Genomic DNA, 27,237 nt, shown 5'->3' on the forward strand with positions numbered 1-27,237 from the left:
CAAATACCATGGCCTGTATCAGGCGCACCTTAGTCTCCAGAGAGACACTGTTGCTCCTGAGTACCTTAGAGAGGTCCCTAACAGCAGACTTTCCCATTGCGATAAGCTTTTTTATTTCCTGACTGCTGGTGCCAAGAGTGTTGGCTGTGGAGCTGAGCAAACTGAAGCTGTGGTAGTCTGATAGATCTCTAAAACCTTATATACTTAGAATTGAATTCTAATGCATCCTCTCATTTGGTGCTCCTACCAACTCTCTCATCTCAGTTATGGGCAACTCCCTTCCAATTACTCCGGTCAAAACTTCAGAGTCATCAATTTTACTCCAATTTTTCTCACACATCCCACATCTACGTGGTGAAAATATCCAGCTGTCCCAGTCTTCCTAATATTTTCAAAATTCAACAACTGCTCAAAACCTCTAAAATTACTATCCTTGTCTATGCCATCATCATCTCTTACACATACTGTTATGTCTTCCTGCCTCTGTCCCACCACTTGTTGGTTCTCTTGGTGTTATTTGCTATTAAATTATATCCAATTCATATTTTGTGTAGAATATAATAAAAGGTTGCTCAGCTCTGTGTCTTCTTAATGAACACTGTTATGTTTCCGTCTATTCTTGCTACTATTGTATAATGCTGTTGAAGGTAGATCTTCCAGAAAAAAAATAGTAGACAATAGTCTGTTATGATTTACAGGGTTTCATTGACTAATATTTGGAGATAGATGGTCAGGTCTTTCTTCCTAGTTTTAGTCTGGAAGTTCCACTGAAACTTGTCAAGTTTGGATGACCCTGCTGGTATTTGAAATAGCAGTTCCAGGAGCGCTGGGCTCTCAGGGGCGGACGGGGGCTGTCCTCGCCACCTGACCACCACGCTGGCGGCGAAGGAGCGGAGCGCAGCAGCAGCTACACCCCGCACCATGGAGGGCAGGCCAGCCCCAGCCCGAGCCGTCCTCCACCACCCGCGCCGCGCGTGCCAACTCCCGCTGCTGCTCTCCGGGAGGGGCCCCCTCCCCACCTCGAAGCCCACATGAAGGACACCCGGGGCTGCGTTGGCCTCCACCCTTCCCACGCCGGCATGCTGGCGACGGGCAACCTCACGGCTTCCGCGGGGGCCCGCGAGGAGTGCGGCTCGGTGTCGGTGGTCTTTCCGATCACCATGCTCATCACCGGCTTCGTGGGCAACGCGCTGGCCATGCTGCTGGTGTCGCGGAGCTATCGGCGCCGGGAGAGCAAGCGCAAGAAGTCGTTCCTGCTGTGCATCGGCTGGCTGGCGCTCACCGACCTGGTGGGGCAGCTGCTCACCGCCCCGGTGGTGATCGTCGTGTACCTGTCCAAGCAGCCCTGGGAGCAGCTCGACCCGTCGGGCCGCCTCTGCACCTTCTTCGGCCTAACCATGACCGTCTTCGGGCTGTCCTCGCTCTTCATCGCCAGCGCCATGGCCGTCGAGCGGGCGCTGGCCATCCGGGCGCCGCACTGGTACGCCAGCCACATGAAGACGCGCGCCACCCGCGCGGTGCTGCTGGGCGTGTGGCTGGCGGGGCTCACCTTCGCCCTGCTGCCCGTGCTGGGCGTGGGCCGCTACACCGTGCAGTGGCCGGGCACCTGGTGCTTCATCAGCACTGGGGGGGCGGCCAACGGGACTAGCTCCCGGGACAACTGGGGCAGCTGTTTCTTCACCTCCACCTTCGCCTTCCTGGGGCTCTTGGCGCTGGCCATCACCTTCGCCTGCAACCTGGCCACCATCAAGGCCCTGGTGTCTCGCTGCCGGGCCAAAGCCACGGCGTCGCAGTCCAGCACCCAGTGGGGCCGCATCACCACCGAGACGGCCATCCAGCTCATGGGCATCATGTGTGTGCTGTCGGTCTGCTGGTCACCCCTGCTGGTAGGTTCCAGGGAACGAGGAGGTTGGGGTAGGCGTCGGAACAGACAGGGATCAGAAATTGATGGGAAGTTGCAGCTCTTGCCGGGGTATTAGCAAGCGTGGAGCGCTGTAACTTATGTTGGCACCGAAACAGTCCAGGAGCTTTAAAGTTCATCAAATGATTTCTTTTCTGAGCACTTTCTGGGTGCTAGGCATCCCATTAGGAGCTGGTTATGCAAACATGGAAATTACAAGGCTGCTGGCCCCGGCGCTCGTGTTTTAGGGCCGGGGTGGGGGTTGGGGAAGAGGAGAACCGGCAGTTCTTTGAGGGCAAGTGCAGAGAAGGAGATTTGTCCTGAGTGCTCTGATTACAGAATGGCGATGACAGCCATGGCCGATGCAATGAGTTTTCTCCTTATTCAGAACCCACATCACACGTTGGAGTGATTTCCATCTATATAAGCTAAACTATCCTACCTGCGACCCCAGACCCGCACAGTCCTCACACAGCTTCAGAGATATTGCGCTCCGGCAGCATTTTTTCCTATGCACACATTTTTTACTTGAAGCCGGAGTAAGGAAGTCTCCCGCCCAGGAGGCGATCATCCCCACCGCCCATCTACACCCCTCCCCTCCTCTTCCCTGCCTCCTCTAATTTCTTTGACATGCTAAAAGCTGATAGTCAGGGGGATGCTGTTGTTGGCAACTTCCTGTGATCAGGGTTGCATTCCCCTTTCGCAATCAGAGTCACATTAGCTGGCTCCACAATTAATCCTGGGATACAGCTCATACACATTGTGGAAACACAGACCATTGGGTTTCTGAGGTCATAAATTGTATGGACAGAGATTGACCATCTTTCCTCATCAGAAGACCTGATAGATTTGAACTACTTCAGGGGCGTGGCCTTTGGTTCTCAGCATAATTCCTAGTGGACTAAATCACCAGAAATCCCTAATCCTGGGATAGGAGGGGGGTATTTATCTTGTTTCTTAGCTCTCCGCATCAACTCACCTCTGGGGAGCAAATGGTGTTTCCAAGCTTGTTGCTTGTCTTGTTTTGTTTTGTTTTCTTACCCAAACTCCTGCTCTTATGTACTTTTAAAAGTTTTACTCAGTGGTGCTTTTAGCTAGAGATTTCTTTGAATAAGTGCAGTTTACTAATTCTTAGTGAAAGGATGCTGATTTAGGTCCAAGCAGCAAACCTTAATAGGAGGTTGTGGAAAGTGACCAGTCTCTCTCACAGTTATGAGTCAGTAAAATTAGACCTGACAATGTATTTCACACGCATAAGAAACCTTTGAAATACATGACACAGTTCTCAGAACCAATACACATATAGTTTTAAACCCCTTGTGTTTAAAAATAGAATTGTATCTTCTCTTTCCTCCTCTGTTTGACAAAATAGATGACAAAAATCCCGAAGACCTGCATGGAAATGATGTGGCACATCCAGAGCCCCAGCTTTGGCTCAGAATCAGTGCAGTGTGTTAACAGGGAGGGTTATGTTAGGACCTAACAGCCCAACAAGGTGATTGACTATATGACGGCAATCTTGTGTTCCAGGGCCTTGGACTCAGGCTGATGTCATCACATGGGTTATCAAAAAAACCAGCACCAAGTTTAGACATGTTTACTTCCATGATTGAGCAATGAGGGGTATGTAAGTGGACATGAAGTAGAGGGGGGGAAAGGAACTTCGATAAGTAATAAACATTTTACTAAAGGGTAGTTGCATTGTTCGTTCGGTGGTAGACTTCTTGCTTCTATTCAGGGGTCTCCCGAATGTCCTTCCCTTACTGCTGCACTTCTTGCACTGGCATCACTAGTTGTCAGAAGCTTTCTTCTCATGAGGATGCTGAACAGGTTTCTGCAGAACTTCCCGACAGAGCAGAAAGAAGAGCTACTTCCAAATTCACCCAGTGAAAACCTTATGTCAGGTCTGCAACCAGTCACGAGATGGCACAGCACCAGGCAGGTTTCCTTTCATTGTGCACAGTGTCCCATGAAAAGGGGTGACTGGATGCCAGCCAACATAGAACTTTTAAAGACAGACTGGATTTTTCACAACTGTCATTTGAGTCCCACACCCTGGAGTTCCTCTACCACAGAGTTTATGCCTTGGGGGGAAAATACAATTAGGAATAAAATGTATCTGTACAGCCATTCAAGCTTGCATTTTAGAAAAACCCAACACACTAGAGAAGAAACGAATTTGTATTTTGTTTAGCAATGTGGGTCCTAATATCATGAGCATGAGAGCTCTATATTTTTCTAGGAAAAATTTAGATCCTGAGAATTTTAAGTTAGAGTGACCAAAAATCTTTACTGTGGTAAGAAATGCTATATTTGGAACTAATCTTATTTCATTTCAATGAATATCTGCACTCATAATATTTATTGGCTTGCAACACTTTTCCAGCTGCTCTAAATTCAGATCTCATAAAAACATCAGAATTTAAATGCATTCGACATATGATAATGTTAAAGAAATTTGTGACTTCCAAACTAGGCACTTTCAAAACTTTAATTTTGCTTTTATTTTGTTTGTTTGCTTTGTTTTGTGTACCACCTAAGTTAAGTCTCCAAGTATCTTCAGAAGGATCTGCAGCTAAATATTGAAATTATTTTAAAGGAATGAAACTGACAAAACTACTTTCTTGATGGTATAGAGTTGTAAGAATCAGAATTTAGTGACTCAAACTTAGTGAACCTGGTGAATTGAATTTTAAATAGATTAATGTTAAAAATGAAAGATGATTTTTAAACTTTTTAAAAAAAATATGTGTAAATAAATCTTTTCTATTAGTTTTGGTTGAGTTGGGTCCTGGATACCAAACTAATTGTCCAGTTTCCTTTTGTGTATTTTATCATTGAAGACAATAATTATTATAACAACTTTTAATTATTACGGCTATAAAACCTGGTAGAGGAGAAATGCTATAATAATATCCCAAATGTTGCAACTTGCTAGCACATAAATACTTAGAAAAATGATTTATGGTACACAGAACTCTTTTTTCCCTCTCAGAATCTTGGAAAATATGAAATATAAAATTAAAGAAGAATATAAGGGGATGCTATGCCATCATGTTAGATGATCTACACTTGTCAGTCACTATTCTAAAAGCTCTGGTGTCCTAGTGTTAAGAGGCTGTGCTGCAATCCCACAGACCCATGGTTCTAATCCACCAGCTACTTCAAGGGAAAAGGGTGGACATCTTCTCACATGCGATGTACAGCTTCTGAAAATCTGCTGGAGGGTCAACCATGAGTCAGTTCTGACTTGACGGAACACACCATTTCTTTATTTTTTTAAAAAATTTTTATTACTAGTTTATTTACAACATTTAAATACATTGTTTTCCAGAACAGGTTCTTCCAATTTCCCTCACCCCGCCACCCATCAAGTTGTACAACCCCATGATTGATCCCCCCATCCCACTGCACATCCTCATCCCTCTGCTTCCACCTTCTTGCCCCCACCAGTTGGATCCTTATACTTATTCTACAGTAATGGTTTTATACAATATTTGTACTTGTGGGACTGAGTTAGGTCACTCAGCATGATGCTCTCCAGTCCCTCCTAAGTTAGGTAATGTTGTTGTTATGTGCAGTCGAGTTGCTTGCGACTCATAGCGACCCTATGTACAACAGCCCTAAACTCTGCTCTGTCCTGTGCCAATCGCACTGTCGTTGACACTCCCATCCTGATTAACCCAGTCACTGAATCAATCCACCTCATAGAGGGTCTTCCCCTCCTGCGCTGTGCCTCCACCCTCCCAAGCATGATGTCCCTTTCCAAGGACCTGTCCCTCCTAACAACATGTCCAAAGTATGTTAGATGGAACCTCAGAATCCTTGCCTCCAAGGAGCTTCCCGGTTTAACTCTCTCCAGGATGAATCTGTTGGTTTTCCTAGCAGTCCATGGTACATTCAATACTCTTCTCCAGCACCACAGCTCAAAGGCATTGATTCTCCTTCTGTGCTCCTTAGTCATTAGGTAATACTTTACAAAATCATTGCTCCTGCGTGCTGCGTAGTATTCCATTGTGTGAATGTACCATAATTTCTCAATCGATTCATTTGTGGATGGACATCTGAGCTGTTTCCATGTTCTTGCGATGGTTAATAATGCTGCTCTGAACATGATCTTTATAGTTTTAAGTCTTTTCTTTGATGATCTTTATAGCTTTATACATTCAGGGCATAGGTCCTTTCTTCATCTAACATTAGTTATTTTGTATAATGTAAGGTATGGATATTTTTCAGTTTTCTTAAAATAAATATTCTATTTTGCTTTGTGATTTTGTTAAAGAGAGTGTCTTTTCACCCATTCATGAAATTCACCGCTTTGTCAAAGATCACCTGTTTATAGGTGAATGAATTTACTGCTGGCTTATTAATTCTGTTGTTGATTTTTGTATCAGTACCCATACTGGGTATTACAAAGACAGAAGAGGAAGAAAAGACCAAAATGGATGTCAGAAGAAACTCTGAAGATTGCACTGGAGCGTAGAGAAGCCACATCACAAGGAAGAATTCACGATACTAAAGAGCTGAACAGAAGGTTCCAAAAGGCAGCATGGAATGACAAAACAAAATATTACAATGAAATGTGCGAGGAGCTAGAGTTGGAAAATCAAAAGGGCCAAACTTGTTCAGCATTTCTTAAGCTCAAGGAACTGAAGAAAAAATTTAAACCTCGAGTTGCTATAATCAAGGATGCTTTAGGCAGAATATTAAAAGATCCAGGAGGTGTTAAAAGAAGATGGAAGGAATATACTGAGTCACTGTATCAAAAGGAATTGGCAGATACAGAAGAATTTAGTGAAATAACATTTGAGCAAGAGCCTATGGTGATGAAGGAAGAAGATCAAGCTGCTTTGAAGGAAATAGCAAAAAATAAGGCCCCAGGAATAGATGGTATACCAATTGACATATTTCAGCTACCAGATGCTGACCTGGACGTGCTCACCAAGTTGTGCCAAGAAATCTGGAGAACAAACACTTGGCCAACTGACTGGAAGAGATCTATATTTGTTCCCATCCCAAAAAAAGGTGACCCAACCGAGTGTGGAAACTATAGAACAATATCATTGATTTCACATGCAGGCGAGATTCTACTGAAGATTATCCAAAAACGACTGGAACTGCCAGCAGAGAACTGCCAGAAGTCCAGGCTGGGTTGAGAAGGGGTCGTGGTACTAGGGATATTGTAACTGATGTTAGATGGATCTTAGCTGAAAGCAGAGAATACCAGAAGAATGTCTATCTGTGTTTCATTGATTATGCAAAAGCGTTTGACTGTGTGGATCATAACAAACTGTGGCTGACATTGAGAAAAATGGGAATCTCAGAACATTTAATAGGGCTGATGCGAAACCTATACTTGGACCAAGAGGCAGTCGTCAGAACAGAACAGGGTAACACTGAATGGTTCAAAATTGGGAAGGGTGTACACCAGAGATGTGTCCTACCTCCATACCTTTTCAACCTGTATTCAGAGCAGATTATCCGAGAGGCCGGGCTCTATGGGGAGAAGTGTGGCGTCAGGATTGGTGGAAAATCTATTTAACAATCTGCGCTATGCAGATGACGCAACCCTGTTTGCTGAAACTGAGAAGGACCTCATGCACTTGCTGCAAAGGGTCAAGGACTACAGCCTTCAGTATGGACTGAGGCTCAATGTCAAGAAGACAAAGAATTCTCACCACTGGACCAATTGGCAGCATCAGGATGGATGGTGAAGAGATTTAGATTGTTCACAGCTTCAGTTTGCTTGGCTCCACAGTCAACACTCTTGACACCAGCAGCCAGGAAATAAAAAAAATGCGATGGGAAAGTCTGCTGTTAGGAACCTCTCTAAAGTACTCAAGAGCAACGGTGTCTCTCTGGAGACTAAGGTGTGCAATCACTTGTTATGCATCAGAGTTGGACAATGACCAAGGAGTATAGAAGGAGACTTGATGCCTTTGAGGTGTGGTGCTGGAGAAGAGTATTGAATGTACCCTGGACTGCCAAGAAAAACAGATGCATCCTGGAGAGGGTTAAACCAGGCTACTCCTTGGAGGCAAGGATTCTGGGGCTTCGTCTGACATTGGCTGTGTTGTAAGGAGGGACAGACAGGTCCTTGGAGAGGGACATCATGCTTGGTAGGGTGGAGGGACAGCACAGGAGGGGAAGACCCTCTATGAGGTGGATTGATTCAGTGACTGGGGTAATCAGGATGGGTGTGTCAGAGGCAATGCGATTGGCACAGGATAGAGTAGGGTTTAGGGCTCTTGTACATAGGGTCACTATGAGTCACAAATGAGTGGACGTCACATAACAACAACAACCACCCATACTGGAACCATGCTGTCTTTATTTATATAGGAAGTGTTTTTTTTATATTTTTTAAATTAAGTTTAATGAACATTTACAGAGATTTTGGATTTCCACTCATTCATTGTTGCATTTTTTCACTCATTTGTTGCATTTTTCTCCCTGCCGCACCCCTCCCCTCCACTTCCCTCTTCTCTTTGAAAAGGAAAAGTTCCTTCATTGGTATACAGTGTCTTTCTACCCCCACCACCTGCCCCCCAAATACTCTCCACTATGCAACCTTCATTCTTGACTCTTGTCATAATGTTGATACCCCATCATATAGCGCTATTTGAATACAACATTTCTATAAGGCAACAAATAGCCATTCTGGTGGAATCTGCTAACAGACATGGCAATACAATCTGTTTAAAATATAATTACTTTAGTGAACACAGTCACCAAATATTCTCGTCATTTTGGCATGCTGTGTATATTTCTAGATACAGGATTAACACTGTTATTTGAAGAAGCCATGAGCAGGAAGTGGTATTTCCAGGGATAGGTAGAATGTGGTTTGTTCTGTAGGTATTTTGAAATAGCTACATTATGTAAATAAATAACATTACGAGTAGTGAGAAAACTGGCAGACCCTGGGTTTTTTTTTAAGTCAGTGAAGTTGCATGTGGTTCTTATTCAGTAAGATAAAGCTAGATATCTTAATTGTGATTTAAAAGTTGCATGGACAGTAAATGAAGGTAGCCGTGATGAAGAATTTGTTTTGTGTAGGGATTGGTTCAGTGTTTTAAAAACAGAGCAAATTTTCATAGCATTAAAAGGCAAGTGTGACTTGTCCCCAAGTTGGACGTTCCTACCCAGAGGACTGCCAGTGTGGAGCAAACAACCGTTTCTCATCTGCAACTCTGAAACAAGATGAAAGCAGCCTTAGAAATTTTTGCCTGTGATCTTGAGTCAGAAAATTCCTGGCTCAGTATCTACCCATGAAATCAGAGATACTTCAATTCAAGAAGATGTTACACAATAGTTGTAATTTATATATTTTTAAGTATTTCATATATTTTGACAAACAATTAGAAATGTCATAATTAGAAATTAGAAATGTCATAATTGTATAGAAGTAAGGTTATATAGTTTAACAATATGTATTGTTCAATTGCTTATCTTCTCTACTGTGGGAGAGGGATGAACGATCTCCTCTCATGTGATTTACAGTCTCTGAAAACCCACTGGAAGGTTAGTTATGAATCACTTCCAATTTAAGGGCAAGGAGTGAGTGAGTGAGTGAGTCTTCTCTGCTAATACATACTTGCCTTGTCAGAATGTGACTTCTGTAAAAATACTTAAACATGTACTTCATAATTACATATCATTTGGTATTTTGTAAGGTTGGGATTATTCAGAATTCTTTACATTTTAAAAAATTTCAATAAGCTTGTTAAAAACTCCTTGAAGTTTTATAATTTATTGAGAGAAGGAGAAAATCATAATTTTTTAGATTTAAAAAGAAAGAACAGGGAAATACTGGACAGAACTGGAGAAAAACACAAGATAGTATAATAGTGCTTTTGACTCGGAAAAACAGAAGTTGTCTGAGTAGGCTTCTAGAAGCAAGCCCTGGATGATTGGAATAATTCACACCCTTGGCTGCTAAGCAAAAGGTTGGAGGCTCAAGTCCACCCAGAGATACCTCTGGAGATAATCATCTGAAAAATGAGCTCTTGAAAACCCTGTGATGGAGCACAGTGCATAGTTCTATTCTGACTATTCTGACACATGCATAGTCACTGTGAGTCAGAGTGGCATTTTTTTTTTTTTAAAAAAAGCTTCCAAGGAGTAATGAGAGAGATGATGGCAGAACCAGATCTCGCTCATAGATGACCAGCCGCATGTGCCCAATCCAAGAGCCCAGGCTGATGAGAGCAGAGTGTGCACACTAGAATGATGGGGAGAAAGCTTTGAACATATTAGTGAGGCTAATTTGAGGTGTTTAGTCCATGAATGGCTGTCTGAGGGTTGTGCACTTTTGAAAATAAGCAGCAAGACTCTTGTGTTGAAATTTGTAAATAGAAGAAAGATTTTTCAAAAGATTGCATCACTGTAGTGTGTGGACAGATTTGAGCTGGAGAATGAGAAAACAAACTTAGTTTTGACTTGCTGTTGCATGTTGTTTAGGGCCTCAGGGAAGAGATAATAGAAAGAGGTGAACCAGAGAGGGAAAGCAAGAATTAACTAAAGGTATTGTTGTTGTTGGGTGCCATCTAGTGGAGTCCTACTTGTAGCAACCCTATGAACAACAGATCTGAACCCTGTCCCATCTTGTGCCATCCTTATAAACTCTGACATACTTAAGCTCCTTGCTGCAGTCACTGTATCAGTCCAACTGGTTGAAGATCTTTCTCTATTTTCACCATCCCTCCACCTTTCCAAGCATGATGCCTCTTCAAAGAATGGCCTCTCCTAGCAGTATGCTCAAAGTATGTGAGAGGGATCTTTATCATCAGTTCCTCCAAGAGACACTGGCTTCACTTTCGCCAACACATATTTGTTTGTTCGTTTGGCAGTCCATGAGATCTTCAGTACTCTTCATTGATAGCATCAATTCTTCTTCTGTCATTCTTATTCATTGTCCAACTGTCACATGCATAGCAAGTGCTTGTAAAGACATGGACTGAATCAATTGCACCTTAGTCTTTAAACTGACATCATTGTTCCCCAGGAATTTGGAGAGGTCTTTGACTGCAGACCTTCCCAGTGCATTTTGTCTCCTGATCTCCTGACTGCTGGCTTCAAATGTATTAATTGTGGATCCAAGTAAGATGAAGTCATCAGTTTAAATCTTTTCTCCGTCTATCATGATGTATCATGTCAATGGCATTCATTAGAAATAGGAAAATGTTTTCAGACATATCACTTCATTTAACTACATCCCCTAAGAATGCTGCTATCATCTACATCATTCAGATGAAGAACCTTAGTATAAAATATCTGAGCTTGAAGTTTTCTTGTTTAACTTGTTTTTAGGGCCATTGAATTGACTCTGACTCATAGTACCCTATGTAAAACAGGAGAAAATTCTGCTCAATCCTGTGCCAACCTGAGTCTTTGCTGTGTTCAAACCTTTTACAGCCAGTATGTCAACCCATCTCATTGGTGGGCCTTTATCATTTCCACTGATTCTCTACTTTGCCCACCATGATAAGATGTCTTTCTCCAAGGACTGCTCTCTCTGGTATGTGGCACAAAGCCTCTCCATCCTCTCACTTTTAAGGAGTACTCTGACTGCACCTTTTCTAAGATAGATTTGTTTGTTCTTTTGCTGATATGTGATATTTTTCAGTATTCTTTGCTAACCCTGTAATTCAAAGACATAATTTCTCTTTAGTCTTCTTTATTCATTGTTCAATTATCACATGCATGTGAGACAATTGACAATCTTCTGCCCTAGTTTTACATGGGGTAGGGGCTTATATAGCATTTTAATGCAAAGCACAGAAGTTGTTATGTAACATTGAGTCAATATTGCCCCCTTGCTGACCCGCCAGCAAGCTTTCAGAGGTGGTAAAAATCACTTGGAGGAAATTGCCCATCATTTTTTTCACAGAGCAGTGGTGGATTTTAACTACCTGCTTGCAGTACAACTTCTTACCACTAAGCCACCAGAGAGAGAGCTCCTCCAAAACACAGAAGTAGTACTAGTAAAATCTAAGGGGCTGTCTCATTTATTATTAGATTCTCTTACTTGTGTAAATCAGGACTCAAATAACTAAAATATATACTCTGAAAGGGAGACTGCCTGAGTGACTATTAGACACAGTCCATTTGGGATGATGTTGGATTTTTGCTGCTATGTGCCAGTGAATCTATTCTAACAACAGTGATGCTGTATACAGAGTAGGAATGTTCCCCCTAGGATGTAATCCAAATAGGAGCACATCACCAGGTCTTTTGTTGCAAAGGAGTTGCATATGACTTTGAACCATTGATCTTTTAGTGAACTGAGCATGAACCATTGTGCTACAAGAACCTTAAGGATGCCTTAATGATGGATTAATGAAATGACATGTCGAAACATAGGTAACTTGAAGATGAATCAGCTGCATTAGGAGTTAAAAAATGAAATTTAGGATTTTTTGTCTGTTTGTTTACCAGAAAAAGTCAAGAATTAAACACTTCTTCAAATGGCCTAGAGTTATAGTGTAATTGTAATTCATGTCCATAACTCATTTATAAAAATTCCCATAGGCCAAGTTTTATAGAAATGAATGAAACTCAGATATGTGTTCAGAGTCATTTGTAAGCCTCTTATTCATCTGGGGGTGCTGTGGTAGCTGAGGGTACTATATTTTAGTTTTTAGCTCTATACAAGTACTGCAGGGAAATAGTAGCGGGAAGTCTTCTCTCAACTCTGTGTTGGTGTAGAATTTTTACAATCTACAATGTTCCATATTTATCTCATTTATGCCTCACAACTCTGATGACAATCTAAAACTATAAAATATCAGGTTCAGACTCCCTCATTTCCCTTTATTTCTTATCTTACAAGTAAGGAGGACATTTATATTTCAACTTCTGTCACATAACGTGAGTTTATAGAACACCTTCCAATGATCTTTTTCTTTGAAAATTCCAACTTTCAAAGAGTAACTGTAGTAATGCCCTCCATATCTTGTCCTTGAAGTGTATGCCAGGGTTCCCCCCCCCCCCCAGTAAATAGTAATTCATTACTATACAGAAATGTTAATTGGACCACTATGACTTCATTATTTTTTTCTTAAGATATTTCTATAGTATTTCCTTTTGTGGGCTCATCAGTCTAGATAGCTAAATGAGTGAATAATTGTATTGTGATTCCCTTTTCTTCAGTGAGATGGTGCTGATCATTCCTTTTTATACATTGTCATTCTTTCCAGCCATCATAATGTGTGTCTATTATATCTTTACTGACATTTACTTCCTTTTCCTTCCTATCTAGAATGGTAGCCATCTAAGAATATTTTATTTTATGTGTATAACCCTTTTTAAAGAGTAATAAAATATCTTTTTAGCATTTTATAATAGTGGGTTTATGAAATTTTTTTTTGTAGTTAACTTCTTTCGCTTAGACATGCCTCTGGAAATTCTATTAACCTTGTTAAATGACGATAGTTATAGAAGGGCTTCAGGCCTTTTGTTCATAGGGTTACTATGAATCATGCTTGACTCAATGACAATCAGCAACAACAAGAGTCATCTATATTATGCCATGTTTAATGAATTATTATATATAATTATTATTTAATAGTATTCCATTGTGTACCATTGTTTGATCTGTTAATGGATTTTTCAGTTGTTTTCATCTCTTTAATTTTAAAAAAAATTATTAATTTTAATGAAAATTTACAGAGATTTTGGATTTTCATTCATTCATTGTTTACTTTTGTAAATAATGCTGCAGTGAACATGGATACGAAGATATCTGTGTTTGTTGCAGCTCTTATTTCTTTAGGATATATGCCTGGTAGTAAAGTTGCTGGATCAAATGATATTTGCAACTTTCAAAGAAAGCTAAGTGAAGTATCTCAGTCACAGAAAGACAAGTACTGCATAATGCCATTATGGAGAGGAACTGACATGCAGATTGGGGAGAAACGGAAAAAAAAAGGGGATAAATAAAGAACACTACATTGAAACAGATGAGGGAAAAACTGTTTAAAAGGAATATATGATTAGGCATTATTTGTATGACAGTAGTTCAAAATAAGAGGTGCATAGCAAAATGGATGGGGATGGGGTGGGGGAGGAAATTGAGCAACAAAGAATGAATTTTTTAAAGAGAAAAGCAAACTGGGTGGGAGGTAGGAGATAATTGTGCAACACTGAATGGATGGAAATCCAAGTTTTCTATTACCTTCATTAAAATCATAATACAAAAATATTTCTGAAAAAAAAGAAAGCAGCTTTTCACAGTAGTTGTGACATTTTTCAGTCCCATCAGCAATGTATGAGAGTTTCAAACTCTCTAACATTTGTTGGTTTCTGTTCTACTGAACTTTGCTGTTGCTGCTGGTGTGAGATGACATCTCATTGCTATTTTGATATTCAGTCTCTAATCGCTAATGTTCTTGATAATTTTTTCATGTATTTGTTGACTGATGAATGTCTTCTTTTAATAAAGTGTCTTTGCACATTCTCTGCCCATTTTGTAATTAAGTTATTTGCTTTTTTTCTTGTTGAAGTGTTGGAATTTTCTATAGATTTGAGAGGTATTCTTTCATGTGTGTCATTGCCAAATATTTTCCCTATTTGTAGGTTCACTTTTCACTCTTTTGCAAAAGCCTTTTGATATGGCTATTTTATTTAATAGAAGGTACTGACTGCCTACTTTATTCTCTGCTGTTCTTGCATTTTTTATTATAGTTTCCAGCCTACTTAGGCAAAGATTAGGGCCCTTCTTAAGTTTGTCCTTGTTTTTCTTTGATGACTTCTATAGTTTTAGGGTTTGTACCTAGGCCCTTGATTCATCTTCAGTTAGTTTTTGCTTCCGGTTTGAGGTATGTAATTTGTTTCCATTTTCTACAATTAGAAATCTAGTTTTTCCAGCAACACTTGTTACATTTTCTTCACTAAGGATCTCATCTGTTTGTGAAATATTAGTGGGATCCATCCATAGGTAGATGGATTTACATCAGGGATTCTTAATTCTCTTCCTTTGATCTGTATTGTCATTTTACCAGTACCAGACTGTTCTGACGACCATAACTGCATGGTAGGACTTGAAATCAGAAAATATAAGACAAAGTGTTTTCCTTCCTCAGTAATACTTTGCTTATCTGAGGTCTCTTTCCTTTCCATGTAAATTTGGATGATTACTTTTTTCCATCTCTTTGAAGACTGATGATTATATCTGAATTGAGATTGTGTTGTCTATTCTGATTGTATTGACATGTTCACAAAACTAATACATCCACTCCATGAGCATGGTATACTCTTCCATTTATGTAAGTTGTAGTTTTCTTTTTGTAGGTCTTTTGTGTATCTGGCTAGATTTGTTCCTAAAGATTTCCTCTTTTGGTTGGCTCTTGTAAAGGAAATTGTTTTCCTTATCTCCTTTTCAGAGTGTTCTTTATTGTTATAGAGGAATTAGGATGATTTTTGTGTGTTGATTTTGTACCTTGTCACTTTGCTAAATTTTTAAATTAGTTCCAGACATTTTCTTGCTGAGTCATTGTGTTGTATTGTGGTTTGTTTGGGTTTTTTTTAAAATGTATGGGATCATACAATGAAAATTGAGGTTATTTTACTTCTTTTTTGTCAATTTGAATGCCTTTATTTCCTTTATTTGCCTTGTTGTTCTGACTAACACTTCGAATACAATACAGAGTAAGAGGGGTGATAATGAGTATCCTTGTCCAGTTTCTAGTCAGAGAAAAAGGCTTTTAATCTCTTATTATTGAGAATAATGTTGGCCATTGGTTATGTATATATGTTCTTAACAGTGCTGGAGATTTTCCCTTCTATTCCTATTTTGTTGAGAGTTTGTATCAGGAAAGGATGTTGAACTTTGTCAAATGCTTTTTCTGCATCTTTTGATATGATCATGTTGTTCTTTCTACTTATTTACATGTTGGATTATGCTGATTGTTTTTTTCCAATTCTGAACGAGCTTTGCAAACCTAGTGAGAATACCACTCAATCATGATGAATGATTTTTTTATATAATGTTGGATTCTATTGGCTAGAGTTTTGTTTAGAATTTTTACATTCATATTTGTGGGGGATATTGTTGCTGTTTAAGTGCCATTGAGTCGATTACCACTCATAGGAATCCTATGAACAATGGATCTGAACTCTACCATATCCTGTGCCATCCTGACCATCTCTGACATCTTTGAGTCTTTCATTACAGTTACTATTCTAATCAGTCTTACTAATTGAGGGTATTTCCCTCCCTCACTACCTGCCAGATCTTTCCAAGAATGATATCCTTTCCCAAAAACCAGCCCCTTCTAACAACATGCCCAAAGTATGTGAGACTAAGTTTCATTATCTTTGCCTCCAAGGAGCGTCCTGGCTGCACATTTTCCAAGACATATTTGTTTGTCCTTTTGACCGTCCTTATGATATTCAACACTCTTCTCCAACATCACTGTTCAAAGGTGTCTTTTCTTTGATTATCCCTATTCATTGTTAAACTTTTAGCTGCGTGTCTATCTGTGCTTCATTGACTGTGCAAAGGCTTTTGACTGTGTGGATCACAACAAGCTGTGGCTGACTCTGAGAGGAATGGGAATCCCAGAACATTTGATTGTGCTAATGCGAAACCTATACTTGGACCAAAAGGCAGTTGTCAGAACAGAGCAGGGAGATACTGGATGGTTCAAAATCAAGAAAGGGGTCCATCTGGGATGTATTTTGTCTCCATACCTTTTCAATCTGTATGCAGAACAGATCATCTGAGACGCTGGGCTGTATGAGGAGGAATGTGGCATCAGGATTGGTGGAAGAATCATCAACAACCTGCGTTATGCAGATGACACAGCCTTGCTCGCTGAGACTGAGGAGGACCTGAAGTGCTTGCTGCAGAAGGTCAAGGACAGCAGTCTTCAATATGCATTGAAGCTCAATATCAAGAAAACAATATTCTCACCACTGGGCCAATTGGCAGTATCAGTATGGATGGTGAAGAGATTGAGATAGTTAACATTTTTGGTTTGCTTGGCTCCACAGTCAACACTCTTGGTAACAGCAGCCAGGAAATCAGGAGATGAATTGCATTGGGAAAGCCAGCTGTGAGGGACCTCTCAAGAGTACTGAAGTGCAACGACATCAGGCTGGAGACTAAGGTGCGCCTGATCCAGGCTATAGTCTTTGCAATTACGTGCTGTGCATTGGAGAGTTGGACAATGAATAGGGATGATAGAAAGAGAATTGATGCCTTTGAGTTGTGGTGCTGGAAAAGAGTGTTGAATATACCATAGACTGCTAGAAGAACAAACAGGTTTGTCCTGGAGAGGGTGAAGCCAGAATGTTCCCTGGAGTCAAGGATTCTGAAGCTTCGTCCGACATACTTTGGGCATGTTGTAAGGAGGGACTGGTCCTTGGAGAGGGACATCATGTTTGGGAGAGTGGCGGAACGGCGCAGAAGAGGAATACCCTCGATGAGATGGATCGATTCTGTGAGTGGAGTGGTGGGAATGAATGTGTTTGAGACAGTGAGGTTGGCACAGGATAGAACAGCGCTTAGGGCTCTTGTACATAGGGTCGCTATGAGTCACAAATGACTCAATGGCACATAACAAAACAACAACAACAAGTAATTGAAAAGATCATAGTTTGGATCAGGTGCACCTTAGTCTTCAAACTGACATCATTGCTATTCAGCACTTTGGAGAGGTCTATGACAGGGAACTTTTTAAATGCAATGCATCTTTTGATTTATTGTCTATTGGTGTCAAGGGTGTTGATTGTGGGTCCAAGCAAGATAAAATTTATTAACAATTTCTATCTCTTCTCCATCTGTCATTATGCTGCCTAGTGGTTCAGTGGTGAGGGTTTTTGATTTCTTTTTAATTTTTGATTTCTTGATGTTGAGTTGTAACACATGTTGAAGGCTATCTTTGCACCAAGTGTTTCAAGTCCTCTTCTCTTTCAGTAAGCAGGGTTGTATTATGTGTGTAATGCAGATTGTTGATGAATCGTCCTTCAATTCTGATGCCACATTCTGCTTTATATAGGCCAGCTTTTAGAATTAATAGTTTTTCCATACAGATTGAATAAGTATGGACAATACTGATGCACACCTTCCCTAAGGGATATTAGTCTATATTTTTTTTGGAATGTATTTGCTTGGCTTTGGTTTCAGAGTTATGCTTGCTTCATAAACAGAATTAAGGAATATTGCATTTTCTTCCCGTGTTCTGAAATAGTGTTATTAGACTTAGTGTCAGCTGTCCTCTGAATGCTTTGAAGAATTCACCACTGAAGCCATCTGGGCAAGACATTTGTTGGCTGGGAGTTTATTTTTCAGACCTGTTCAGTTTCTTTTTCTATGATAGGTCTATTCAAATTTTCTACCTCTGTGTTAATTTAGGTAGTCAGTGTGTGTCAAATTTCTTCCATTTCCTCTAGGTTTTAATATTTGGTAGAATATAGTTCTTCATAGTATTCTGTTATTATTTTTGTTTCAGTTAGTTGTGTTGTTACACCCCCATTTCATTTTTATTGTATCATTTGAATCTTCTTTTTCTTTGTTATATTTACCAGTGTCTTGCTTATTCTACTTTTCGTGACTTCTTTGATGACACACACATACACAGAGAGAAAGAAAAAGAGGGAAAAAAGAGGGAGAGAAAGAAATATGGAATGAAAGTTCTCTGTGACTTCATACAAGATTATTCTTTAAGTTCAAAGCAATTCTTTCTCATTTTTTTCCCACTTGCCTATTTATTCGTCAGTAAAATATCTAAAAGTCATTGCTCTCTTTGGATAGAATAAGTTGTCAGGTCAGAGTCCATTCTCATCCTCCCTAGGTTTGATTTTCTCTGCTCTTTGCTTCTATGTTGTTGTTGTTAAGTGCTGTCAAGTCGTGGATGACTCATAGTGACCCTATGAACAAAAGTCGCGAACACATATAACTTTCATTGTTTCTATAAGTTCATAGGGTGTCTGGATGCAAGCTATTTTGGAAGTGGATGCCACTCCTGATTCCAAGCCTGTTTTAATTTGAGAGCTCCACCAAACTGGTGACCAAAAGCCTTTTTAAATACATGGCCAAATCCAATCAGCTCACACCCAATTGTGAGCAATCAAACTTCAACCCAAACTTCAACCAAAACAGAAAACACATCTTTGTAGACTCAAGCTATTCCATTCATCCTCCCATACATAGTTTAAATCACACCTTGTTGGGCATGTTGGTTAATTTTCTCTTAGAACTCCTGAGAGTAGGTATTATTGTTGTTGTTATGAGGTGCCATTGAGTCAAGTATGACCCACGGAAAACCTATGAACAATAAATCTGAACCTTTTTCTACCCTGTGCCATCCTCACACTTCCTGAAACACTCCAATCTACTCTTACTACAGCTTACTCCTCCTCCTCCTGAAAGTATGTAAAGTATCTGTCTTTTAAATTATTCTTTCCCTACATACTACCATAATTGCCTTCTATACATTATACACTCAATATATTCATATTAACTGAATACCTAAGTACCAGAATGACAGGACAAGGTACAGTTCCAATTACATAAGCTAAAAGTTGTGTGACCTTAGACAATTCACTTTCTTTGTAAACTATTTTTGCTGTGGTAGAAATAACATTACTCAGTCCACTTAATGGGATCATGATAAAGAACCAAAACAACGTGATCAATTTATGTGAAAATAATAATGAATTGTACAACGCTTTATCAAAAAATATATGCAGATGACACAACCCTGCTTGCTGAAACAAGAGGGACTTGAGGCATTTGCTGCAGAAGGTCAAGGACTGCAGCCTTCAATATGGATTGAAGTGCAATATCAAGAAAACAAAGATTCTCACCACTGGGCTGATTGGCAACATCATGATAGATGGTGAAGAGATTGAGATTGTTGACCGCTTCAGTTTGCTTGTCTCTACAATCAACACTCTGGCACCAGCAACCAGGAAATTGAAAGATGAATTGCGTTGGGAAAGTCTGCTGTCAGAGACCTCTCCAGAGTACTGGAAAGCAATGACGTCAGTCTGGATACTAAGGTGCGCCTGATACAGGTCATGTTCTTTGCAATTACTTGCTATGCATCAGAGAGCTGGACAATGACTAGGGATGACAGAAGGAAAGTTGATGCCTTTAAGCTGTCATGCTGGAGAAGAGTATTGAATATACCATGGACTGCTAGGAGAATAAACAAGTTCTTTCTGGAGAGGGTGAAGCCAGGCTGCTCCTTGGAGGCAAGGATTTTGAAGCTACATCTGACATACTTGGGACATGTTGCAAGGCAGGACCAGTCCTTGGAGAGGGATTTCATGCTTGGGAGAGTGGAGGGGCACCAGAGGAGAGAAAGACTCTCTTTGACACCGATTGATTCAGTCACTGAGGTGATGGGGGTAGATGTGTCAGAGACAGTAAGATTGGCAAGGGATGCAGCAGGGTTTAGGGCTGTTGTCCATAGGGTCGCTATGAGTTGCAAGCGACTCAATGGAACATAACAATAACAACAACCAGTTTCTCTAATGTATTCTCTCAATCTGTTGGCAATAAGATTTTTAAGTTTTAAGTATGTTGAATCTCATTTATCTTTCCCTTAAATTTGGAGAAGTAATCTACTTTTTCTATAATAAGTTCTTAACCTTTTATTAAGGAGTTTAAGGTCTTTTATAATCTTCCCCTCTCTGAATTCTTTCTTTCCTTCTCCCTACATGCATGGTGTTCCCATTGTAAGACAGTGTACTTTGCTTTTGTCTTACAACCAGTGTTTTCTGGTTATTCTCTGTGCTTTGAAGACCTTTATCACTGGTCTAGAATTCTTTTCTATGATTGTTGGAGGGGAAGGGTTAATCTCAGCACCTGTGTTCCTCCTCAGTCATTCCTGAAACAGCCTTTCCTTTGTTGGGCTGTTTTGTCCCTGTATGCTCTTGTGCAAGCACTTTTCAGTCAGGGCCTTTATCCTGTCATTTTCTGTATGCATAGAACCGGTCTCCAGTAAATGTGTGACTTGATATAATCATGCATTTAGTATTATCCCGTGAGCTCCCTAAGGGTAAAGCCTGAAATTCATCTCTTTTCAAGTGACCAGAAATGTTGAGACTGAACAGAATCTCTGCTCAGTTGGAACTGAGTCCCAGACGAGCATTGAATTGAAAACCAAAAAACCCTACTGTCATCAGTTCAATTCTGATTCATAGCAGCTCTCTGTCAGGTTCCAAGACTTTAAACCTTTCCAGGCTGAGACTGATCATTTTTTGTAGCATCTACTTTATTCAACGACACTAGATTCAAAAGCATTGAGTTCACACAAACCTAAATCAGACTAAAACACAAAAATCCTAGAGTTTGACCTCACAGAGTGTGACGAAGTCTTGTGTGCGCTTAAGGTATGTTTTTTAATAATTTTAATGAACATTTACAGAGAATTTGGATTTCCATTCATTCATTGCTGCACTTCTCTACCCGTCCAGCCCTCCCCCCCCACCCTCCAGTTCGCTCCTATCTTTCAAAAGTAAAAGAAAGACTCCCTTCCTGGTATACAATCCCCCCACACCCCTCCCACCATCCCAAGTACATTCCACTATGCAACTTTAATTGTGAACTCTTGTGATAACCATAATACCCTATCATACATCGCTTCTAAATTATTCAGTCCCTCATCTGTTTCAGTGCAGTATACACAATTTTTCCAGTTTTTCTCAGTCTTACCCCCACCCTGATATCAGTCCCATTTTACAGCAGTGGCACCATGCAATATTTGTCCTTTTGTGACAGAGATATTTCACTCAGCATAAAGTCCTCCAGGCTCACCCATTTTGAATAATATTGAATGAGTTCCTTGTTTTTCAATGCAGCATAGTATTCCATTGTGTGAATATACCACAGTTTCTCTATCCATTCGCTTGTTGATGGGCACCTGGGTTGTTTCCAACTCCTTGCTATTGTGAACAGAGCTGCGATAAACATGGGTGTGCATTTAAGGTATTTTTTGACTCATAGCAACCCCATGTGACAAAGAAAAACTTGTCCATAGAGTTACAACAAATATCTAAAGAATCGTTGATCTCAAAAAGAAAAATGGTACCTGAGATAGAAGAGAAGGCTTCATTGCTCAAATCTTATTTCTAGTGACCTAAACCAAATTTATTGCTGTCAAGTCAATTATCAATTTGTAGAAACCCTAGAGGACAGTAGAGCTTCCCTGAAGGGTTTCTAAGGCTGTAAATCTTTATAGAAGCAGGTTGCTAAAGGATTAATGGCTTCAAACTTCTGACCTTCTGGTTAGTAGCCATGTACCTTAGTTACCGCACCCCCAGATACTATGTTATTTCTTTTAGAAATAAGGAACTTGGTTACTCATTTAGGCAAAATGAAGTCATGATTCAAGTGCTTAATGGGTTTAGATTGGTAGTGTAGTTGAAATTAACCCAGAGGCACATTTGGAAAAGAGGGGGGGGAAAAAGTCAATCTACTTCCTAAAAAAATTGACCCTTGAATAACTCTGTGGAGCATATGAGGTCACAATGAGACAACACTGACTTGATGGTAACTGATACATCCTATATCACATAGTGTTATTGTTTTTAAAAAGCTTGGTAATAAAACCAAAAGGTTGAGTTAAGCAATCATTGATCAAAAACAAAACAAAACAAAACAAAAACCCCAACAAATATAATTTTAAAAATACTCTTTTCACTGATCCATTGATGTTTCCTGAAGGTAGATTTGATCTTTTTGTCGTTCAAATACTTAATCGATATCATGTGGTTAAGTTGAAAATACGGTTCTTGAGTGCAACTCATAAAAATTGGGAGGAAAAAAATTAAGTATTTTTAGCATCTCATAAAGTTTAAAAAAATAAGTATTATTTTAATATTGAAAATGATGGAAGAGTGGTTATAAAACATGATAATAGTTTTGTTTCATTCACAAGGCAGTAAGTTGTGTATTTAAATATCATTCCTTTCGATAACACACTGCTGTAAACCAACCACCTTGTTTAAGTGGGCCAGGTGGAGCTCAACCACACCCAGCATTTCCTAAACCAGTGTGGAGCTGTTAGTGTTGAGTGATCCTTGGGCTGTGAGCACTGTGGTGATTCATGAGAACAAAAAGGGAGGCTCGTGTAGGCCACATGGATGACAGTTTAGATGAGAATACAACTGGCTCCTGGTCTTTGCTTTGCCACCACCTGATGAAACTCCCTCTATCTGGCTAGTCTTTCCTTTCTTCATCAACTCTTAACTTCCCTTCTAGTTCTGACTGCCAGTAGTTCTAAGTAGATGAAATGGTCTCTCATGTATATATAAGAGTGTGTAGGGAAACACCAAAGAATTCTTAGAGACATAGAATATATGTAAAGAAACAAAAGAGATCACTCATTTTTAATCTCATCATCTTTAAATATTTCTTGAGTATTTACTATGTGCCTCAACTAAGCTTACCTTGGTATTAAAGTGGTATTAAAGTCCCTCGAGTAATTTATATGGCTGTGCCAGTGGATTGTTATGTTACTAGGGAGCGGGGGTTCATGGTACCTTTCTATGTGAATAAAACCATGAGTTGAGTGATGTTCAAGCTGTGAAGCTATATACTAGGTGGTAAAAAAAAAAACAACCCAAAAATAAATAAAGGGAGCTCTGGTGACCTAGTGGCAAGAAGCTGCACTGCAATCCCAGAGGCACACAATTCAAATCCACCAGATGCTCTGCTGGAGAAAGAGGGGCAATCTCTTCCTGTACCAGTCAGATCTGATCTGACGGTACACACACAAAATATAATAAAATAAAATAAAAAATAGACATATCTTATTTCTTCATGAAACTTTCAATCTCCTTCAGTAAATAAAATGCAGGAAAAAAACCTCTTTGGTGTCAAGTCAAAACAAACTCATAGCTGACTCTCCAGTGAGTTTCTAGGAAGCTATAGACTGCCGCTCTTTCTCCCATAGAACAGCTGGTTGTTTTGAACTGCCAGGGAGGGGCTGTGCTGTCTTTGGCGTATCATGTGTCTGTGGGCTACACCACCAGAACTACCTCCTAAAGTAAATAGACAACAGATATTCATTTTAGTAAATAAATGGAACCAACCCGATGGGTTATTGCTGTGTTTGTCTAGACTGCCACACAGATCTGATGCTGCAAATTGTTCTTGTAAGCGTTGAGGAGCAGTACTGGTCCACTGCTGCTGTTGGGACAGTGGGATCACAGCCTTACCTATTGTGTCCCTAGGTTCTGGAATATGCTCAGATCACACCATGACAAATTTATTCTTCCCTTCCAGTGAATTTTCTTTTAAGAATTTATCTTTTCCATCATGTGAATGTGGCCAAAGCTATTTTTCTAAAAGTTTTTTTGCTTTGAGATCTTGGGGAGAAAATGTTAGGTTTTTTGGCCTCTTTAATAGAAAGCACTAGGCTCCATAAACGTGACAGTCTTCCTCTTCCCAAATGACCAGCAGGATATCAACCAAGCGTTTTAAGTGTCTTTTCCTCTTCTATATCACACAACTTTATACTACTCTCTCAGTATTTGCCAAAGTAATTTATTTCTTCTATAATGTCAGCTCCAGTGTGACTTCTTTTGTTTACTTGAACAGAAAGATGGGACAGCTTCTGGTCTCTCCTTCCATACATTACTAAAGCAATGAGCATGTTAAGAAGGAAAGAACTCTGATAGGGTATTTTGGGAGGATATTAAAGAGGCTCATTCTTTTATTATTTAAAATTGGATTCCTGAAACTTTCTTAATTAGCTTTCCTCTGTCTTTAACTAACCTTTTGTCTGTGCTGTATGCTCTTTTTCTGTTCCTGCAACATTCATTTTGGGAAGAACTCTTGCTAGATTGCACCTGGCTAATGAACCAGGTAAGGGAAACCTTCCAGTACCTTAGCAATTGTGTAAGATCATATAAAAAATGTCAGTATTATTTTAAGAGAACTACTGGAGGTTTCAAAGCAGGAATGAGATGTTACACACTTAAAAGATCATTTTGGCAGCACTGTGGAGACCAGATTGCAGGAAGGCAAGAGTGGGAACAAGAAGACCCATTAGAAGGCATTCACAGTAATTCAGGGTACATGACAACTGGGATTGAGGTGAAGTGAACATGTTTATGGAATATTTCGGAGGTAGTTTACAAGTTCTGAAATGTGTTCAATCCCTTGCCCTCTGTCTCTGAAGAGCTGTAGAACCCTCTTTTTCCTTTCTTGGGGTTCTGGAAGTGAGGTATCAGAGGTATCAACTATCAGAGAGGGGTTTATTGAGCTGAGCCCACAAGTGTGTCCGTTTGAGTCCTTAAGAAGGAAAGGACTGCTCCAACTTTCCATAGCTAGTAATGGACTCAGTTAGGATGTAAATCCTATCTGATAGATGCTGTCTTTCTCCCCCCTTTATCTTTTTTCCTAAGCTGTAAACCAAGTCAGAAAGAGACGCAAAAATTAACAACCTATTCTGGTGAAAAAAAGAGGATGTCATATGGATCATGATTCTCAGAAAAGACTCAGACCAACCTGGTTTTCATGTCAGATTTCACAAGGAATTTTAGTTTGTTGCTTGCTGCTGCTTCTGCTTAACTATGAGCAATTCTAGAATTAATAGTACCTACTTCCATACAATTTATATCCTCGAAAACCTTGTGGAGGGTCAGCTATATGTCAGTTCCAATCCAATACCATAACAACAACAATATTTTAAAATCAGCATTTTTGTTGTTGTTGTTGCTCCAAGTGACAGAAACATAAGGCAAACTAACTTAAGGAAAGGGGGTAAATGTTGAATGCGGTGGGAGAATTGATTGAGAGAAACTGCAAGAATATCAAGAGTAGAGCTGACCTATGGATTACTGAAGTCAGAACCTCCTGTGTCTCTCACTTGTCTCTCATGGAGCAGAATGACCAATTCAGGCTCTGCTTCTAAAAGATCAACCTAAGATGTAACTTTGCAGCTCATTGGCCAGGCCTTGTGCTTGTTCTCAAAGTTCTAAGCTAGTAAGTTTATCTTTACAGGCTGCGTGTGGGGTGTTAATTGTGTTTTTATAGCAATAAAATATTTCCGTGAATATGTCATCTTGAAGCCCTCTTTCAACATCATATATCATGGACCTTCCGTTCTTCTTTATTTCTACTTCAATTTTTTTTACTTTAGTTTGTGAATACAAGACACAGCCATATATGACGTGCAGACGTGCAGTGTCAGGACCCCACTTCATCTTCCAATACTAATTTAAGTTTTGCTAAGCCGTGATGAAAGATTTATGCTCAGGGAGTTGGTCAAAGTGGGTAAAAAGTGTAATGTGAGGTTTGCAACAGAGCAGAGGTTCTGAAGGCTCCCAAATAGGACACAAATACCATGGTGAGGGAAAAGTCATTCTCAATACTTCCATAAACGGTGAGTTGTAATTTTGGTTTGAAGTTAATTTGGCAACTTTCTCTTTATAAATCAGGAGCTGTACTGATGTTACTGTTGTACTCAACATTCTGGGTGGCAAAATTTTTGGTTTTGTTTTATGTTAATAATTTCCTCCTAGTATAGTCTTAGGATTTGCCTGGCTCCAGAAGCAAATTTCTTAATATTTGCTTTTCTTTTGTAAAATACATAAGGGAACATTTTGAAAATGTATTTCTTAATCTCTGTTTTAAATTAAAGTGTGCTTAAGACTATTTTAGAAAGCATAGAAACTTTCGAAACATCTCTTGACTTCAGAACTCTAATCACCTTCCTATGGTAGTTTCTAGTCACAAACAACAGAATCTGATTCTAAGCATATAGGGTTTTGGGGTTTCACAGAGTCAACAGGATGCTGGTAGACCAGGCTTCAAAGTCAAACAGTATCCAAGGTGTTTTGGATGCTGAGATTTACGTCAGAAAGCCAGGGTTCTGCTACAAAATAGTTTCAGCATGCAGCTTGCAAGAATCTGGCATCTCAATGTTCCTACCTTTCTTGTCTCAGGATTCAAAGTCCTGGGAGCAAATATCTGACTTTTCTGGTGTGGGTCATTTGCCCATTGGCTATATTAAGTTGTCCATAGGGGAGAATCCAAGACCGTGCTGACTTCTTTTTTCTGAATTGGGAGGTGATAGTTGGAAGTAAGTGCTGAAACTTCTCTCCTACCTGGTCTGTCCAACCAGAGTGCACCATAGAGGCCAGGATGGTGAAACTTGGTCTCCCATACTTTGGGCATGTTGTCAGGAGGGCAAGTCCTTGGAAAAAGACATTATGATGGGGAAGGTGGAAGGTCAGCTAAAGAGAGGAAAGACTTTCAATGAGATGGATTGACACAGTGATTTCCACAATGGGCTTGAGCATGGCACAGGATAAGGCAGGTTCAGACCTGTTGTTCATAAGGCTGCCTGCTGTTGTTGAGTACCATTGAGTCG

General features: G+C 40.0%; 1 protein-coding gene across 1 annotated transcript in view; it reads left to right on the forward strand.

The window, feature by feature from the left end:
• PTGER3 (prostaglandin E receptor 3 (subtype EP3)) overlaps nt 1-27,237 on the forward strand; it is a 66,208-nt gene that overhangs the window by 410 nt on the left and 38,561 nt on the right. Inside the window, exon 2 of the mRNA XM_006896783.1 lies at nt 813-1,886. Coding sequence (XP_006896845.1) covers nt 813-1,886 — 1,074 coding nt within the window. The remainder of the gene's footprint in view (nt 1-812; nt 1,887-27,237) is intronic.

The sequence above is a fragment of the Elephantulus edwardii genome, unplaced genomic scaffold, assembly GCF_000299155.1.
Source record: "Elephantulus edwardii isolate Elephantulus edwardi_28Jun2011 unplaced genomic scaffold, EleEdw1.0 scaffold00190, whole genome shotgun sequence".
In the NCBI taxonomy this organism is placed as follows: domain Eukaryota; kingdom Metazoa; phylum Chordata; class Mammalia; order Macroscelidea; family Macroscelididae; genus Elephantulus; species Elephantulus edwardii.